This window comes from Dendroctonus ponderosae, unplaced genomic scaffold (assembly GCF_020466585.1).
Source record: "Dendroctonus ponderosae isolate FM_Combo_2020 unplaced genomic scaffold, Dpon_F_20191213v2 Dpon_F_20191213_5, whole genome shotgun sequence".
Classification (NCBI taxonomy): Eukaryota; Metazoa; Arthropoda; class Insecta; order Coleoptera; family Curculionidae; genus Dendroctonus; species Dendroctonus ponderosae.
Window position 1 is genome coordinate 2,243,601 of NW_026018715.1, and position 21,452 is coordinate 2,265,052.

General features: G+C 35.5%; 1 protein-coding gene across 1 annotated transcript; it reads left to right on the top strand.

The window, feature by feature from the left end:
• Positions 1-705: 705 nt before the first annotated feature.
• On the top strand, positions 706-21,055 carry LOC109544393. Its single transcript, XM_019914531.2, has 13 exons — positions 706-865; positions 927-991; positions 1,228-1,312; positions 4,601-4,670; positions 4,882-5,089; positions 9,454-9,538; positions 9,610-9,780; positions 10,673-10,902; positions 10,985-11,105; positions 12,350-12,479; positions 17,276-17,507; positions 20,164-20,373; positions 20,648-21,055. Exons 1-13 carry the CDS (start codon positions 836-838, stop codon positions 20,979-20,981), a joined length of 1,971 nt encoding a protein of 656 aa, XP_019770090.1. The 5' UTR covers positions 706-835; the 3' UTR covers positions 20,982-21,055.
• The last annotated feature ends 397 nt before the right edge of the window (positions 21,056-21,452 follow it).

Below are 21,452 nucleotides of genomic sequence, written 5' to 3' on the forward strand. Positions count from 1 at the left end.
GTCAGCACAGTGTTATGCCTGATGCGAAGATTGGAGTTTGCGGACATTATTGAGAAAGGCCCTGATAATAAGATATCAGGGCAAGAACCAAATTGAGTGACGTCATAGAACAAACTGCAAAAACCAAGTAGCGTTGGGCAGGACATGTTGCGCAAAATGAGGAGAAATGGGCGAAGACTGTTATGTAGAGACCACGGAGAACAAAGAGAAGCAGAGGCAGACCCATGCTAAGATGGCGAGACGACATACAGAAACTAGCGGGAAAGAACTGGATGCTCTCAGCACAAAACAAGTCAACATGGAAATAAATGGAAGAGACCTATGTCCAGGAGTGGATTAATACAGGCTGATGAAGATGATGAAGATGAAGATTGAGAGAGGCTTAGGTCCAGCAGTGGATGAGACCAGCTGCGTGATGTTGATGATCCAAAAAATAATGCTAAATAATTTTATTTCTCGGTTAAAACGAAAAATGGTATTCATATAATTTAGAAACTTACTAACAATTACTATAGGTTCCACTCTATGCAAAGTGTAATAATTTAAATTATTTTAACTTTTATTGTTTGATTGTGGCAGTCTGAGGCTTGTTCCGTAGCACATGCAGATACTGCAATCAATAGATACATTTTTCCTTGGGTCTCAAAACATCTGGTCTGGTTGTTTCATTATCATAGTATTTGTTACCTAAGTCTAGGTACATTTTTAACGTAAATATTCTGACAACTAGTTGACACTTTTCTACTTAATATTTTAACGTTTTGATACCAACTACTCTCACATTCTCCGATTTGACGAAGGCGGCAAATTTTCTGTAATTGCTACTTGGCATAGCATGAGAAGAGTTCTATCTAGATCTGACGGCGTAAGGCAAAATTGGGAATTCATTTTTTCGCTTCCCTTATAAGTTTTAAATCCCTTTTCAGAAATATACGAAATATCGAGATAGTGAACCATATTCGTTGGGAAACTTAGATCTAGTTAATTTAAGGTAAGTCTTTCCTATTATTATTAGTATATATCCTTACATTTATCAGATATTTAAGCGATGTAGAACATAGATTACCCAAGTTTCACGGTTTTTAATTAATTTTAATTAAATTATTTTTTGTGTAACTACAAAGCAGGGCATATGTTACATGCTAAATGCATATACGCTTTATGATTAAACATTCTCTAAGTTAATGTTTTACAAATTATATTACTATATTCGTGCTCCATTTTCAGGCTTAATTTGCCTTCTGAACAAGAGGATTCTCCACGGTCCAGAGTATTTGACAAAGGCTCGGGAGATACATACGGTGAATACCAAGTAAGATATAATAATTTCGATGTGCGGTATTTAATTATTATGCAAAAAAATTAAGAAACATAATTCCTCCAAATGCTTAGAAAATTTCTTAAAGTTTTAGACATGTTTTAGAAAGTTCTTGCTATGTTTGATATTGCAAATTAGTCTTATCATTTCCAAATGTTTTCTGCCTGCAAATTTTGAACCATCCTATCTATTGAGTACAGGAATTCAGTGACACGAAAAAACTGGCTACGACAAGAAAAACTTAAACATTTTTAATAAAAATCAAAAACAACAATTCAGTTTAATTTTGTGTTTGAGCTGAGCATGGATGATAGAAATCATAAAAGGTAAATTACAAATTTCTCAAAAATTGACCATCGCAATCGAAACTAATAGAATTTCATGTCTAGAGTAGTTTTGAATATGATATTCTTGTTATTCCTGGCGATATTGCTGATAATTTAAACACGTCCTACATGAGTAGCTATTGCTGGCTTTAAATACAAAGCCAAACGTCTATCAGCAGGTTGGCGGAGTAAAAGTTGCTCTTAATGCTTGGATATTGGATTAAAAATAAATAAAGGGTGACTGTTAAAAAAGCAAACAGACCCAGTTGTTGGCGCCCAATAGAAGTTATGAGAAAACCCACAAACACGTACAGTTTATTTGCGAAGAAAACACATTTTTTGCGACTTAAACCTGCCCTATCAGCAACCCCTTTTTAAACGGGGTGTTCAAGGGGCAACTTCATTTGAAAGATCATTTCATGTGTTTTATGTTCCGTGGGTTTTACAAGCCTGCTGTCAATACAACCAAAATGGCGTGTTCCTAAAAATACATGTTTTCCTTGTCATTCCCGTATTTTTTTAAATTTATTTACGTAAAATTTTGCACACGCTTCATTTTTCCGAGGAAGCAAGAATCAACGTAAAACAAACAATTCTTGGTTTCAAAAAAAAATTCACTTTTGTACATAAAGTTTATTCAATTATGAGAAACAAGTTGCTTGTAGTTTGCTTGTGTTCAATAAAAAATTGAGTGATTTAAGTAGGGCTTTATATCCTACTATCTAGTGATACTTTTGAACTCATCGCCCAAAAGGTATAAATAATTGCATTCGTTTATCGAATCTTAAAGATGCTGATCGAACAGCCCTAATTTTCAATGAATTAAATAAACACCACTATGTCAATCGAAAATACATTCTGTAGTTAATTGAACGAAATTGTCGTGAATCTGGGTAGGTCCCGTAAGCAGAAGACGGTAGTAAATGAGGCTGTGTTGGGACACGTTTTGCAAAATCCTACAAGTACATTAAGTATGAGACGATAGCAGACAGTGTCTTCTGTTAAGCCAAATTGCATTCAAACAATTTTAAAGAAATTCGAATTCAAATCGCAAGGAATTCATTTCGCCCAGCAACTCAATGAGTAGGATCTTGAAGTAGCTACATGAAATGATCTTTCAAATTAGGGGATATCCACCCTCTTTCCACATCATATTTCAGGATTGAACACTCTCCTGCTAAATGAGTTGCAGTTAGAGGCAGCTTAATTTGGCAAAAATGTATCCTTGAAATCAAAATGTACGTGAACGAGGTACGGTTTTTCATAAATTATCTTAGGTTCTAAAACCTGGATCTGTTGCGTTTACACGAAGTAATTGTACTCAGCCTAAGTAATAATCATTTCAGTCAAAAAATACTACATAGCTTTGCGCCATCTAGCGATCGTAATAAACTTGCGCCGGGTAATTGATTTCGGACATCCTTTTATCGCAAAAGCTAGTCGTGTGCAAATCTACTTCTGTGTGAACAATTTGTGGCAGTTTAAAAAGTTTTACCGGTTATCAAGATTAGCAACAAAAAAATAAACACGTACAATAAGATACCGCTTGACGCACACAAGAACTAATGCCCCGAAGATTCCGATATGCAAAGATGTGTTTTGTGGAGATTTATTGCGTTTAAATTCAATATTTAAGTAGACAATACCACTTATAGAAATTGATTGCATTTCAGCAACTATCGCACGTTAAATTTTCAGGGCCCAAAAATGGCTTTAACTATAGTTTATATGCTGTCTCGTATAAAACTGGCGTCATCCTGTTCATAAAACAAAAAATGAAAACTTAAGCTTCTGCAATTTAACGAATACGAATCCAAGTTTTATTTGCAACTCTGTTAAGGATCTGTTCTTCAAATTCGACGGTTCTTACTGTTGCACTACTTATGCACCTACAGGTTGTTTTTTTAGTGCGAGAGAGTCCATTATTTCCGTGGGTGTTGAACCTTTGATTTCACAGCTTAAAGTGTAAATGCAAATTTGTAAATTGGCTATCTAATGACGTACTAATATACAGGTACTTCTATTTGAAAAACAAAAGTTATATTGCGTTAAAAAGTTTTAGATTGAAGTTCACATTGTTAACACCCTGTACAATGTATTGATATTTTGGTTAAATAGTATTATTAACGGATCTGTGGTGATTGGAAAGAAGTATTTTTTTGTATCTTTAACTGCTTTTTTCTTGCTACTACAATTAATTTTTAGATACCATGTTTTTAAGCAAAATTTTACTAAACTGGCGATAATCTGTCAACTTCGCAAGTAAGAAAAAAACAATTTACGGTGCATATGCAGCGTTTCAAGCTGCATTCCATGAGCTGATGAAAAATGGGTGGTTGTATTTAAAAAAATACACTTTGATCTTGCCTGGCTTTTCGCAGACACTCTGTATAATATAACATATTTTTAAAATGTGCGCACTTTGTGCGCCAATAACTTTTCTATGAAACTATTTTTCCAACGTTTAACACCATGGGAAATAATGCACTCTATCGCACTAAAAAACCACTCTGTATATCGTGCAAGGTATAAAAGTGCCAGTTCCCAGTTTCGGTAAATTTTTGATGGATTTTTTCGATGATTAGTACAGGTATCTTCAAAACTATTTGATTGTGACTATTGAATCCGGGGGCTTTTGGTGCTTTTGCCGTTTTTGTCACCACCCAGCAAAAGTTTCGCTAGGCGTTGATAAGACTTTTTCGATTTATGTTGTAAGTTGTGCGTTTGTCTGTCTTCGCATAGTTTTTGTTTTCTTTGAGCTGATGCTGGTTTATCTCCCTAGTTACGGTCGAAGAGAGTTTTTTCGCACATGTGTTTGTATAATAAAATGCCATCTACTCTTGGACTCAACAATCTGTTGAACTTCAATCTCATCTGTATATTATAGATAGCAAATGACTCATGCTACAGTGCGTTTTACCCTTCTTTCATATACATATTTACCTTTTGGTTTCAGAATTGCCATTCTCTTCAAAGCAAAGATATTCGCTACGAACTCAAAGCTGGTCCTCATAGAAATCCAGGAGGTAAATATACATTCCTAGGTTTATCTATGTAAAGGGGCAAATCATGCTGTTGAGTCCAACATTTTTAAATGTGACTTTATTTTAAAAATTTAGATTCTAAAAAACATTTCTTATATTAACAGATGTAAGGTCGTGGTAAAGAGTGGCCAAAAACATGGGCAAATATTGAATCCAGAATTTATAAAACAAATTGTTTCCGGTTTTTATTTAGGATATGAAAATAGACCGAAATACAAAAAAGCACAAAGGGGTCTTTCTTCGGAGGACGTTGTTTTAATATATTCGAAAGACGGCAGTAAAAAAGTTATCCAAACTGCACCGATAAATCAAAACGATTTCTTGTATCCCTCTAAAAAAAAACTTGGATCTAGACCGACAGAATACTGGAAAACAGGAAAAACGACGGAAAGGAATCATTGGTAATTTACATTTTTCACATACGCTCCAAGATAAAACATTTTATTTTATAATATTTTTACTGTTTTATGCTTATTTAGGCTCATTGGATTTATTACGCAGATGTAATACTAGTACTGTAAGTTTTCCCCGTGTATAAAGCTAATTGAAGTTTACGTTTTGATGTTTTAAATTTCGACTGTTTAGTAAATCCACATTCTAAATTCACAGATTCACCAATGATAATCTCTAAATCCCTGTTACTTACAATATGAATAATTCTATTCCTAAATTAACGGCTAACATTATCTTTAAAAATATTTTTCAATGTGATCTTATAAATCAAATAAGTCTGATAAAAAATTGATTTTGCTAAGGTTAACATCTTTTCCGTTTCTACCTTAGATTGCCAGATAATAAAAAATATTAAAAACGGTTTGAGCTTTGAAACATTCAAATTATATTTTGCATTATATGCTTTCCAATTCCACGAACTTGTACAGTGATGGAGAAAATTAGCGCAGGACTTAAACTTTAGCAAAAACCAAAAACATCTAAATAAAATTCAAAATGTGTGTTTCGAATGTTCTCAAAAATATGTAATAGAAACCGAACAGCAATAAACCAGCACTGGTTTATCAGATTTTTCGGAAATTTTTAAGAATGAGTAAAATTTAATAATAAAAAATAAACTAAAGGTCCCAGTGTTAACCGTTTTTGAAGCTAGCTTCTAACTAGAACCAATTCCCACAATCGACTTGAAATGTCATGAAAAAGATTCGTAATTAATTCATTCAGTATGTAGTGTTATTCGTCAAGGTCCTAAGTATCCAAGTTAACCAATCAGCATACGTTCTTTCACCTGGTCCCAGGTATGTTCCTTCCGGTTCAGATTAGAGAGTTGAGAGCTCAAAGAAGCAAAAAAATATCGTCTATGTAAGGTACAAAAGATGCGACATGTTTCATTACTTTTTTGGATGTACCTTTGAGAGGTAAATGGATCTTCCTCGTACTGCTACAACATCGTGCCGGGCCTCCGAAGAATTGTCAACTCAAAACATTACCGAGTCATCTCGGAAAGCCGACTGGAGAACGATACATACATACATACGGTTGTATCTGTTTTCTGGTGTTCTCCAGGTAAAAGCTTACCAATCCAGTTATCCAAATCCCAACCCAAATAGTCTCTTGCAATCTCAATCTCAGCTTGTTTGCGGACTTCGGTTAAGAGAGACCATTTGAGATATTGTTTGCATCCAATCCCTATTCATTCAAACTTCTCCTTACTATTTTGGAACACATTTCTACATTTTGGGTTAGTCCTTGCAATTTGGACCAAAAAACACGGAGACAACCACAGCATCGAAACAAGGACATGATTTGCAGAACATGGAATATTCAAGGGCGCAACAGAAAGCTTGAAGACGTTCTAAAAGGGTTAGAACAATTGAACATTGATATAACTGCAGTTACAGAAACAAAAAAAAAGGGAAGTAGAATAGAACAACAGTCTGACTACTTACATCTATATATTGCGGTACCCAAAGACCGAAGAGCAGCAATAGACGCAAGCAAATATCAACAAAAGCCACAACATGGGTATACACTAAATGAAGGAGTTGTAGTGGATCTGACCAATCTCGGAAATCAGAGGGAAATCATTATTCTAGGAGATCTTAATGCCAATGTGGAACGAGATGGGATAGCAATATAGTTGGAAGTTTCAGTGTAAAGAACAACGGGCAGCGACTCCTTGAGTGATGCGAAGTACACACACCTAAGATACTGAACGGATTTTTCAAACATAAGGATATCCACAAATACATCTGGCGTCAAGGCACTAGGATACTCAGAGGTATCATCGATTACATAGTTATTAAGCAAGACACTAACTGGCAAGTCAATAAGTGACACAAATCAGTATCTACTTATTTCTAAGTTTAGAATTAAATTCAACACTGGCCAATACCGAACTGACCTTTCTCCGGCCGAACATAAAATAGAGCAGTGCACGTATAACCTTGTTGGCCGGTATAAACCCAGCACTAGGGTGATATTTCAGAATCGCCTAGATCAAAAATTAATTGAACAGAATAGTCTTAACTAGAAACCACTTATATCAGCATATAGTGGAGCCATTGCACTCTGTCTGGATTAAAAAAGGACCAACATAATGTGGAATTCAGAACTTCAGAAGTTCAAATAAACATAAAACAGAAAGCATTTAAGAAATAACCGAATATAAAAAATGCTCATAACTTGTATAAGCAAGAACAAGCCAAATTCAAAGATTTTATTACCAGAAAAAAACGAAACATGGGAGAAAAAAGGGAAAGGAGTAGGCAACTATATTAGCGGAACAAGATCATCGGACGTGTGGAAACTGATCAGAACTTTAAAACAAGTTAATACAGTCAAAATAAATATTCAACAAATTCAGATGGATCAGTGGAAACAACACTGCTCTAGGGAACGAAGGGAGGACGAAATGCAATATCTCACACGCTCACCCACGCCATACATTATTCAAGAACATCATATAGATGTGAATGAAAATATAGTAGATCGGGCAATTAAAAGCTTAAAACATAAAAATAGCCCCCGAACCGGAAGGACTACCTGCTGAGCTGCTAAGGCATGGGACAAACAAGCTGAATAAACTCCTGAAAGAACTGTTCTTCAGATGAGCAATTTAGCGAAATAGAAAAACCAGCGTGATTCCGTGCATGCCGATCTAGTGTAGACCACATTTTTTGTTTCACTCAGCTAAATGAGAAAAAAGAAGCAACAAACAGAGACGATCACTCTGCTGTTAGTTGATCTCACAAATTCATATGACACTGTTCCGTTGCAGAACTAGAAAGGTCATCCATAAACGACAACAGGTATAGTAGCAATAAAAAAACTTTATGAGCAAGCTACATCGCAGACAAAATAGGAAATAACATATCAGAGAGGATATGTATATGTATCGAAATATATTTAAATGAAGCTTTAAAAATGTAGTAGAAGCTAGAGTGAAATAATGGGAGTACAAATAAACGACAAAAAAACGCTATATACGCTATACTTCGCTAACGATCAAGTGGTGATAGCACAGGACAAGAAAGATCAGGAATTCATGACAGTCAGGCTTCTCAAGTAGTATGAAGATTGGGGACTACAGGTAAACAAGAAAAAAACCAAATATTTGTGTATTAGAACAGCGTCAGAGGAAGTGCACTTAAATGACAACGATGCCATAGGGTCGGTCATACAATAAATAGAAATACCTATAGTAGTCATACAATAAACACAAATTCACAAAACAGCACGTACAGATAGTGAAATTGAACTAAGAATCATAAAGCGGGGAAAGGTATAGGCTGTCTAAACCAAATCCCTTATGAAAGGAAACATCTTCTTTATAATTCCGTCTTAAAAGATGTAGTAATGTATGCCTGTGAAAGATGGCAAATGACAATAGCCCTAGGGAAACATCTTTTGGTTTGGAGATGGGTTTCTGGCGAAGACCGGCCGGGAACTCAAGGATGGCAAGAATATCTAATGCCTGAATAAGAGAAATTATGAAGGTGGAACATACAGTCTGGGCCAACGAAAAGATCGCACCCCTATTTATGACTCTCCTGGTAGGTTTAGAAAAAAATGTTCAAACACGTCAACATTCATTTTTAAGGGGACGTCTTGCTGACCATCTCTGCATTATACAGGGTGTTTCATAAACAAGATACTACGTCACACTTTTCATTTTTAAATGGAAAATTTGGTATAACATGTTCTATACCCATTTGTTGATATTGAGCCGTTCGTAAGTATCGCACATTGCCGTTTCTAAGGATGCATCTGATAGTTTACTCAAGACAACCGTCAAGTGTCAGTCCGAGTCGCCGTCGAGTGTCAGTGTGGGCTTAAACGTTTTTTTTCTTAACTTGACTACTTGTTTAGGAACTTAATTTAAAACTCGAAATTTGCAACATTTAATAATTTTACAATACCACCGTAGACGAAAACAATGGTGCAATATTGTAATGGTAAAAAACAATCAGATACTTGCCCTGTAATGATTATGAAAGAAACGAAACAACTAGAAGTGTACATTGGGACTATCGTTGCTATATTCATCAGCGTACTTAGGAATATGTTGAATGTAATATAAATATATGCGAAAATGTTTAGGTGGTCTGCTAATTTTTTCCATCAGTCTTTCTACCCCGCTCAGTGATTCCATTGTGTCGGTGGTGAATATGCAATATTCCTTGCCGGTATCAACTTGTTCTCGAAATTATATTTACGTTAAATTCGCTTTTTAAGCGGATTGCCCAACTTTTTTTTATAAAATCTTGGCATTGTGTGAGCCTTAATTTGGTAATGTTTGTTATAATTTTAGTCTGAACGCCGAAACTGTGGACTCAAAAAATAGCTTTCCGTTTAAAGTAACTCCAAGTGGTAAACTGAAAGTTGAATCATCTCAGGTTAGAATGGAGATATCTTTATGAAATTAACGAAGTTAGAAATGAAAACCCTTTGACAAAATTAATTTCAGGTTGTTTTTTCTTCAAAAAAATTGAGTGTTCTTGTTGCTGATCCAAAGAATACTAAGGTTAATATAGATCCAGAACCGGTGAGTGTTAAACCTTCATTGGAAATGGCTCAACACGATCACGCAGATTTTACCAAAAACTCACATACCCCAATGGAAACGCTTATGAGTCAGGTAGGTCTGCTAGGTGACCCAAATAAAAATATACGTACAGCAGACACATGTCAATGAAGATCTGACTCACTGGACAAGAAGTTAATAAAAATATACAATTAAGTGGGAGTTTTAAACAATAATTGAACATTTAAAGAAGATATCAATTCGAAAGAATCAGTAAGACTTCGAAATAATGAGTTTACAATCACAAACTCATTAGCACTTAAAAATATCAAGCAAAAAAGTATTCCAGAACATACAAGCAGGTATTCAGACAGGCATATCACGAGATCTGTCAATAGATGAAACAGTCAAAGAAAACGTTAGTCATAGACAGATATCTATGGAATAAAAATATAAAAACACATATGACACACGAACATAATACTTAAAACTATTGAAAAGAACAATAACTTGATCAGAAGTGTGACCAATCACACAAATCTCAGAAAGATCATTAAAAGCAACCGTAATTGCTTTTTGGAGAATGAACGTGGGTAGGTATAGAATAGACATTTACCTACAAAAGTATAACAACCCCATGTGGGCAGAACGAAACAGTGATATTTCTAAATATCGGGGAATAATCCTAGAATATGGTTTAGACACAAATAGGGAGTGTTAACGTTTATCTTGGAGTGGAACATTTTAAACAAAATAAATTTCACATTAAACTAAAATTTGTGGTGGTATTAACTAGGCCAAACCTAATAGATCATATGAGTCATATAAAATATGAGATCATATTAAATGATCATATAAATTAAATCTGTTTGGATGGAATGGATACTTATCTTACTGGATATCTAAATTTTCTGAATTAATAATTAATCTATTTACTGACCTGGCCCTTTCTACTAATAAAATGTATTTAAAACTCTATTTAAACAATAAGTTCGTATATTTTAAGGCTGGCGGATTTTCATCATTAGGATCTCTGATAGGAAATTCGCCAATTCGAAGTCCTACCAAAGAGGCATCCGAATACGAAAGCAAGCAAACTAGTGAAATTTTAGACCCTGAATTAAACTTGGGCCGACTAGGATATAGTGGATCAGATGTTATCAGTTGGGAAAAAGTAAAGTTACCCGAAAAGCAAAACTTATATTTGGAATTGTATCACCGGATCACGAATAACACGTACGTATCAGTATAAATAAATAGATAGTTCCGTAAAATCAGTCCACAATGCCTTAATTTCAAACACTATTAAATATTTTAGAAATGCAGATTGTAAAGTGTATATTGACAATGAAGAATTTAATTGCCATTTAATAGTGCTTCAGTGTTATTCCGAATTATTCGATGCTTATGTTGCAGTGAAGAAAGTGGAATTGCCATCGGTGAGTTAGAGCACGAACATTTTAAGCAACTCGCGAATATTTCGCTACATTTTCGTACACCGGCGGCCGAATTGATAGATCTCCAACCAATAGAAACAATTTCGTATCATCGTACCATCGTATAAACGGATGCATGGGACACAGGCTTAATTTGCAACCCGCTTGAACATCCAATTGATTCGGGATCGTTTTTGTTCTCTCTCAGATTGTAGTGGCAGTCCTGCACGATTAATATAGGATTCCTGTTAAATATACGCTATTAAAAATTCTGAAAAAAATGGAATTGTCTCTAAGTTGCCTTACACAAGTGCATCTTTTTCAAATTCTCAAAATTGTTGAAATACTTTAACAAATGTTGATTATTTCTGGTAGGTGTCGAAAAATTTTAAACTCAATACTTACTGTCAATGCTACTATACAGGGTGATTCACCTGTATCACCCCATATTATACGAGTACAGAAAAAATAGTAAAATAAATTAATTGTTATTAAAAACTGAGAAATTTCCAAAAAACTATATCAGAAATACGGCAGCAATGTTTTTCAAGGTAATCTGCCTAATTAACATTGCGCAAATACTTGCTGCTTCGTAATTATTAAAAACTCCGGTAACCATGGAAGTATACAGAGTGACAATAAGATAGACAAGGATAAACGGAAAACTCAACAAGATTTGTTGACTGTGCAACGTACTTTCGAAATGTCAACCTGTTCTCATAACCTCGAATTCTGCGGGGTTTGGTGTTTACATAAATAATACATACAACACCAAACATTTGAATAGTTAACTGCAAACAAGCTAGTGCCTATGTAATCTCCTTATTATCCATTCTTATCAAGCAGCTTCTCGTATTCAGTTAATTAACTCGTGCTCCATTTGTATCTCCTTGTGCTGTGTGTATCGTACAAACGTGGTAGGAACGCCCTACCTCGGTATTTATTTGGTGCTTGGGAAAGTGTCAGTTATTGTTTTCTGAGTGTTTTTTTGAGTTAAATTCAATAATCACGTTTTTGTAATAATAAAAGAAGTATAAATGTACCTACTTGAAAAATATACTAATAAAACTCCAATACAATACATCAAAGTATATTGTTTAATGAACAAAGCTTAAGAAAATAATACATATTACGCCATAAAATATTGGTATTTTCCTCTTAAGATATTTGTCTGCTCACATTATGCGAAAGTTTTGAGTTTTACGTTAATATTAATGTACTGCAAATCTCGACAATTACATTTTTAGGACAAGTGCAGTGTGGCTGCGTTTTCTTTCATTTACGACTGGATGATAACCGGAGAACCCTCCTATGTTCACCTAAGCAGAGAGAATGTTCTTGACATATTTATTTCAACAAAGTACTTGAAAATTAAAGGTGAGTTAAAGTTAAATATTAAATTGACCTAGCATATATCTAGCCAGTGCCAGGTTTCATATGTAAGTAATGTATAATTGGTTAGCTTCTCTAATTGTGTTAACACAATTATCTAGGGAAATTTTGAAAAAAAGAACAGAAAATACACTTTCAAGCAAATATTCAAATATCTGCAAGATTCTAAATCAGAAATTTACTCATGTAAGTAAAAGCAAAAACAAAATATGGCAAATTTTTATGAATAGATCTATAAAATCAGCAATTAGACGAGTTGCGAATATTTCAACATTTCGAAATGTAGTTCCTCTATTGAGAACAAAGCTATGACTTAACTTGACCGGTGTGTTAATGCGTACACACCCTTTATTACAGCTCAGTGCTCATGTTATTTCAGAACTGGTCAACTTAACTTTAGAACTTTCAATCTCATTCTTTTTCATTCTTTACAAGAGCAAACGTTTGAATCTGCATATTTTGGTGTTAAAATATATGCTCTTTATTTATCTATTTATCTCTCAGAAAAATATATACTTGTTAAGACGGAGCATGCAAATGGAGTTTGGAGAGCCACAGGGTGCTATTTTGGGACCTATCTTATGGAACAACTATCATTGATTCGCTGATGACACAACCAGAGCAAAAGCACAGCTGGAGCTAGTCAGTAACAACAACAAACTGTCGGCGGAGAACCACAAGAAAGGCTTGAAACTGGCAGCAGAGAAGACCGAAGCCCCAATACTCTATGGAGCTGGGAATTTTAAAAGAGCCAGTTTGCAACTAGAAAATAAAGCGGTAGAAACAACATTGCGGCTGCAATATCTTGGAGTAGTATTCGATCACAACTGTAAAATGACGGAACATAAAGGCATGTAGCCTCAAAACTGAAAAACCATTAGTAGCACTAAGCGAACCTAGGCGGATCCAAATCAGCCAGGACCAGAAAACTTTAGCAAACGTGGCACATTCGATTCTCCTGTATGCAGTGCCGATATGGAGCCAAGCCATCAAGTAGGAGAAATACAGAAGACTCGTGGCAGGGGTATAACGTAGGATATGCTTCAGTTTTCGAGCTGTGTCTATGGAAGCTGAATTGGGGCTAGCCGGAATTCCGCCCTTTACTTCCAAATTAAAAAGAGATGCCTCCAGTATCAAATTGGCAAAGAAATAAGAGATCGCACCGACTGGGAGATAGTAACCGAAAATAAACAACGGATACTAAAAAATGAGCATGAGTTGAAGACGAAAGACATGTGTTCTTTCACTGCGAAAAGCGGAGACTGTTAATAGACGCACCACACAAGGCAGCGGGCGTCACCTTAACTACCCATAATTGTGTGGAGTTCATGCTTATTAGCCAGGATAAGGATATAACGGATACTCTTGTACGGAATATCGTACAAGAACGTGAAACTAAAGACACAAATATAGGTTGATTGGAATAACAGTTCACTTTTCCCGAAGTTATGCTCGCGCGGCTGTTGGAAAATGAGATGTCATGAAAGGAGGTTTTAGTCGGGGCGACTCCGACACTACCTTGGTGTGATCAATGCAATTCCTCCTCTCTAAAAAATGCTCTAGGGGGAACATGTGGGTTAGTTTGATAGGACGGAAAAGGCATTAATTAAAAGTTTAATATTTTAAATTTGTCATTAATTATAGATAATTAATCGGGCAAACTGTTCCAAATTTTGTTGACAGGTATTGGGTAATTGTGCCAGGAGGAAAGACCTATTTACTTTTCGTAACATCTCAATACTTGGATCATTTCTAAGCACATGAATTATCCGTCTTGTCTTCTGCAGTTTTCACCTTGCAGGTTTTGTTATATCTTGCGCAATTTCAGTCAGACTTTAAAAAATCGATTTTTTAATTCTGGCGTTCTTGGTGGCCAAGATACTCGACCGTCTGGACCTATCTATCTACCTTCAGATTATCGATTTATATAGTTTCGGAACTTGATGTCCTGATCGCAAAGTGCACACAACCTCCTCATGTTCGGGCAAATCATTTTGTAAAAAATATGCAGTATCACTTAATTGTTTGTAGAGGAAATGTGACCTATCTATAAAATCGCAATTGCACAATGGACAAAATTATGACGATTTGGGTTACCATTGTGAGGTAGGTACCTTACACAGACCCGTCTGCGAATCATATACATACGAAAACGTTTCGTGTCATTTGTTCTATTTTCAACCACCCCTGGCACAATTTTTTCCTAATCTCCCAATCAGTTCTTAGTGGAAGAATACAAAGGATAAAAATAGGGGGTTTCATTAAAATACCCATAGTTGAATACTAACCCACGTTTACGACATACCTCGTGTCGATGAATGATTAAGTGGACTGCATTTTTGTATTATTTTCTTCGTGCGCGTCCCTATCTGAGATGGCACTCCCAACACCGACTTAAGTATATGAATGCACCCAACCGACGAATTAAAACCCGATTGTCGGCAAAATTAAATGTATATTGCTCAGAACGTTATTTCTACACACGTCTTGTTTGTTTTTTTTTCAATTACCTTAGTTACTAGAAACAAATACAGCTTAAAATAAAAAACGAATTGTCACATCGCCCCCTAGACTAACTTTTGTGGTTGGCAGGAGAGACAAATAGATCTTATTTACTCATTTCCCAACACCCCGTATGTTGGAAAATATTTTACTAATTCACACCTCGTAAACACCAAATACATTTGTAGCAAACATTTTCTTGCAAAATTCATATTTAGTGAGTCATTGCACATTGACGCACTAATGATCAACCCTGTATATTGTTTAATTAAACCTGAAACCCGGCGTTCCTACTGGAACACATTTTATTACTGTTAGTACCTAGTTCTATGAAACGGAAATAATGTTGCTTTATGCAAACTAGAGCTGTATTAAATTTTTATCGGCTATTTGCGTGCGTGCCTATTTAGTCACAATTTTTCGGAATCGTTGGATTGATACTGCTTGGTCGCCCAGAAGACCGGACTAACCCTCTGAATTTATTATTTGGTCTGAAATAAAACATAAAGTTTACAGAGTTTATTGGCTTGCATATAGAATTATCGGGGGTAATTGGACAAGTGCTTCAAAATAACCGATAATTTTGCATGAAAGCTTGTTGCTAAAAAACTCATGAGTTTGTTTTCATATTATGGCGTTTTTCTTTCTAGTATGAAAATAAACGAATGAAGATTTTATACGACAAAAAGCTCGAAGCAAAATTGTATGTTTATTTTGATGCAGGAGTGTAATTTTGATGAATATTTCCTGAGTAAACAAAGTAAATGTGGTTTCATTTTATTACTATTGTATTTTATTACCATTTTCATTTTATTACTTACATTTTTATTAAATATGTTGAGAAGAACTGCTGAATGGCTGGATGACTTTTTGTTCTAATTCAACAGAAAAAACACCACTGACATCTTTTTGTAAACAATTAAATTATCGTTGAGTGATAATTGCATACCGTGTAATTACCGCTGTAATTTTTTGATAATTGAACACTTCAAGTGGGCAGATTATCATACAATGGAACTATTCGCAAAAAATACAGTTCTCTGCCCACATAAGCAGAATGAATCCTAATAAAGAGTTTTCCAATAAGAGGTTTCATTGTGAATGGCCTGCTGTTTGGCCAGCTATCCATTTTGAAGCTGTCATCTTTTGACATTTGAGTCAGTTTTTGGGCTGGCGGTGTGATTGGACCTTATTGTTTTAAAAGTGAGGCTGGTGCAACTGTTACGGTGGCTTGCGCTTCCGATCTATGTTTAATATTGATGTAGACGACGTTTATTTTCAGCCAAACGGCGCTACGTGCCACGCAAGCAACAAAACAGTCGCAATCTTGCAAAAAAAGTTTCCTGGCGGTGTTATGATCACAATGGGCCACCGAGATTTTGTGATTTAACACCTTTAGACTTTTTTCGTTGCTGTCACGTGAAAGATAAGATCTATGCCAATGCTCCATAATCGATTCTAGACCTTAAAGATAAAATTCGTGAAGTTATCGTTTACATACATCCGCAAATGTGTGAATCGGTTATCGAAAATTTCGTTAAAAGGACATAGTGCTGCAAGCATAGCCATGGCGGCCATTTGGCTGATATCCTTTTCAAATGTTAATGACATACCGTACTCTTTACAATGAAATAAATATTCATTGATATCTCTTTAAAAAAACAATCGTTTCTTTATATCAAAATGAAACCTCTGATTTGAAATCCCTTTACGTGGTTTCAAACCGGAAGATCTCTCACAACACGTTGTGTAAAATCAGTTAGTTGTTTTTGTAAATAAATATTACGATTGTTGAATCGATTTTTCTGGACAAGGGACCGAATTATGAATATAAAACAAGGATATTCAATTGATGTAGAAATTATTGCTTTTTTAGGTTTCAGCTAGGTTGGATGCTACAGGTACAGGATGAAAAGATACGAGTATAGATCGTTATTAATCTAAGTATCGGTAAAATTGTTCGCAAGTTGTGCTTTAGATAATATCTTGCGTATCTTAAGCGTCATCTAAAAATACACAGCAAACTCTCTATTCCAAATATTTTCAGAATAATGGCAAGATACCTAATTAAAATTACGGTTTAACACTGCCCATCTCCGAAAAATAATACCTTTTTTGGTTCAAAACATCAACTTTCTGCTAAGAAATTCTTGAGCTAATGGCCATCATTATGCGCTAATGGCTTTGATGTGTAGTATTTTCAGGTTCTGGATCTTCCACTGTAAATGAATCACCCTGTTTCATTGTTAAACCTTACAATAAACAATTACACATTTCAGATTTAGTGGAACAATGTTGGGCATTCATAGATAACGTTGACGTCTTCAACGAGGACACTGCCTTCCTTCTTTACATGGACGCGAAAAAACGAAATTTACCAGAAGTAAAGGAACTGATGCTGCCCAGAATTCAACTATTTTTCCTAATGTTGGTCAGCTCGCAGGACTGGCTCGAATTAGAAGTGGATGATATAAAAAATTTGCTCAAGTCAAATTATATTGCAGTCAACTGGTGAGTGGTTTTTCGTTATCTGATTAGAGTTAATAAATACAATTGAAAAAAGTAATTCAAAAAAGTTCTGATTAGCGCCGATTAGTGTCGTGTAGGTCGTTTCGTAGGACCACCGTATGTGTTGTAATTAACAGACGATTCGGCTGATGAGAAAGAAGAATTTGGAAAAGTATTTGGAGTCCAACCAATAAAAAATGCAAAGAGTAACGTAACACTTGCAATGGCTATAATTTAAACATAAGACGTATTAGAAGTTACGGGCAAGCATTTTGGAAAGCTTGTTTTAACAAGAACAAAGTAGACTTTCAAAATGGCAACAAGACACAATATCGGTATCTAAATAGCATCGCATGTGAGGTTTCTAGTCCTCCATCGAGCGCCTCCTCAGGTGGCGGATAGGGGAAGCCTCTCAGATGAGTATCAGGAAAATCAAATACTCGAGACGGACCAAAACTAGCAAAGGACACGACGGATCTCCAGGTTAGGAGCCGTACTCCGACAGCGTCTGACCCAAAATAGACGGCTGATCTTTAGCCTAGGAAAGCAACGGGAAACAACCTAGGTACAAACTTCCCCAGGATACTTATTATGGTTGAAAGCAAAGTAAACAACGCCCCGGCACCCCTTGAGTGGTGCGATAACCGCTATGGAGAGGTGCGAATAATTTCCCGGTCAGCCGGTATCCTAAAAGCCAAGACACAAAGGAAAATGGGCACATGGAATGTCCGAAACATTTTTTTCAGGCAGGAAAGGCGGCAAATGCGTTCAAGGAAATAGGACGGCTTGAAGTGGACATTCTGGAGGTCGGCAAAATGCGATGGCCGGGATCCTCCGAAATACTACTCTGGTATAGGAAGGGCGTCGCCATAATAGTCAACAAAGATGTCGACGAAGCTGTGCTCGGATTCCTACCCGTGTCCGATAGAGTGGCCTTACGGAAAATCAATGCAAAACCCTGTAAAGTGAATGCTACGCACCAACCAATGCAGAACTGGACAAATTCTATACGGATATCAGAGAGACCCTAAAACACACTCGAAGGAAGAAGTAATCTACTTATTGCGAGCTTTAATGCGAAGGTTGAAAGTGAAAGGGAAGAAGATGTGGTTGGAGGACATGGACTGGGAGTGCGAAATAAAAGAGGAGAGACATTGGTACAGTTCTGCAAAAAATAGACTTCACAATAACAAATATCTTCTTCAAGCTGCCACCCAGACTTTTAGAGTCTTAGATATCTCGCGATCTAGAACTTCTATATTGGTTATCTTCTGTGTCCTAGATACATCTGAAATGTGACGCTTCTCTTCTCCGTTATTGGATCAAGGGTCAAGAGTGCAGCTCTCACTGCCGTATAGAAGGACAGATAATACATACAACGGAGCATGCATGTTTGAGCTCCAATTTGGAATTTGATTCCACTTTTAGGGTCACAGTCCTGATCTATCGAGGTCCAGGCATTTAAACGAAGAGCCGTGCTCTACATCTTTGCCTTTTATGGCCAAGGTTCAATTTTATGTATTTTGGAGAAGACTAGGATATGAGTTTTGGATATGTTCATGTAAATACCATATTGTTCACTTTCACAAAAGGACGGTGCAACATGCCATACAGTCAGAGGAACTGTTGAATTGCTGCACGAGTCATTTCCTGGTCGTGTTATTTCTCGCTTTGAAGATCGGAATTGGCCGGCCAGATCATGTAATTTAAGGCCTTTGGACCTTTTTATTTGGGGTAAAAGTGGCTAAAAAGGTAAAAGTCTTTAAAGTCACAAGTTTATATAAAGAAACCAACAATGATTGACGCCTTATAAGATGAAATTCAACGCTGTATCTGTGAAATAGCGCAAAATTTATGCGCAACAGTTCTTGAAAATTTCATGAGTAGGGCACGTCTGTGCCAGCAAAGCCGAGGAGGTCATTTGCCCGATGTCTTATTCCATTCATAACCTCATCATGTGTACTTTATTTTCTAATAAATATTTGAAACTTATGCCACAAATATATATATTTTTTTCTTAACACTTGCACTGATACCTGCTTGCAAATGCGGTCTGGTAATATTCAATTAAATGCGGTTTTAGGTATTTATTTAGATCATAATTTAATTTTCGTTGATTTTCGATCCGATGATAATAATCCGAATCGTACGTGTCATAACCAATTTTCGGAAAAGTTGCAATGCCTATTTACAGCAGTAAATAGCCGTAGGAATGGAAACACAGGGATATGAATGGCCAACCTGTAGACTCGATTAAACGCTAATTGATTTTGAATTGGGATATATTTAACACATTATATATTTAACACAACAGGATACATTACAATTATATAAGAAAACCCATTTGATGACAAATAGCGCAAAGTAAATTATTTTGAGCAAATTTTCAAAGAGCAATTAATTATCTAAGTTGTTTGATTAAAAGAACTGTAAATTTATAGACCTGTAGACAAAATCATACATCGCCATGTGCGAATACTTGTTTTCTTTGCGTTAGGTCTGATAAGAACATATCAAGTACTTTTGTGAATCTTAAACAATAACAATGAGAAAATGTAACATTCAAACGAATAATCCAGTTGCAAAAAAAATTTAAATCATAGTTAATATCTGACTCATTAAGAAACACATTTAGCTGAAAAATGCTAATTTGTTTCAGTGAAATGGAAATTTTCATGTCAGCTGTTCGTTGGCTGAAACACGACTGGCAAAACAGGGATAAGTATAAGTACGAAGTTCTCGACTGTATACGATTTGGAAATATCGCTCCTTGGCAACTGGTCGACATCAAAAGAAATCCCGAAAATCCAGATTTTATGGATTTGGCTAAAGACTTGAGAATATGCAAAATGATTGACGATGGGCTTGCGTAAGTAATACCATTCCTACAATAAATTATTACAAGGCGATGGACAATATTTAAATATTCACAACATTAACGATTTGCTTTTTAGATGTTCTAACAAATTATCTGCTAAGTTATATTTTAAGCAGCCTTTAAAGAATTTATGCAAATTAGAAATCCCGGCATTTCAAAAGTAACAGTACTTTTTTAATTTTACGTATTGAAAAGTTTTAGTTTAGTTGCGAGTCGCATCTAACGTCTTCACCATTCGATAATATATTTAATTTTCGATTTCCAGATATGTTATAATTAAGTATTGGTATGGCCAAGAAAATGAGGACTTTCAGCATTGGAACACAGTACTAGGACTACAAGAACCACCAGCTCGAAATTGGAATGGACCAGACAAAACGTATTTTACTTTTAGAGAGTTTTTGATTTATTTGGATCAGTATCGCCGAAATCAGTTGATTGAAAGGAACAAGCCAAAGTTATCGGAAAAGCCAGAGAAAAAACCTAAGGAAGGAAAATATGTTTCTGAAAAAAACTCTCCGCGTATTCCGACCATGGAGGAGTTTATGACCAAAAAGAGGGCGAATACACAGAAGAAAGTAAATAAAGTGGTATCGTAAACTGGTGTTCCCATCAGCATTATGCAAATAATATAGAAATATTTTGTATTTTTTAAATAAATATTCACCGCACAGAGTTTAGTTTTTAGTCAGTATTCAGGAAATTTATTCAAGGATATTCGAAAGTGTTATGCTAGTTTATACAATTTTGTTTTCGATTCTGTTAAAAACAAAAGGCTTGGCATTGCGTTTTAGGCTGGTTCCGAAACGAGTTTAATATAATAAAAAAATAATAACACACAAGAACCAGGTGTAAAATGTTATTGAGGTTCCAACTTTCAAAAAAATATATAACTATGATTATAAACGTCGTAAACCTCGATTTTTTTTATTCGATAAACACTTACAAAGAAACATAATTTTCAATCTTACGAAAGCTGGTAAGTCCATTATTAATTAATTTTGGGAATCTCTGGCACCATCTGCCAAAACCTCGTAAACTTTATTTGCCAGACAGTAATGCAGGAAATC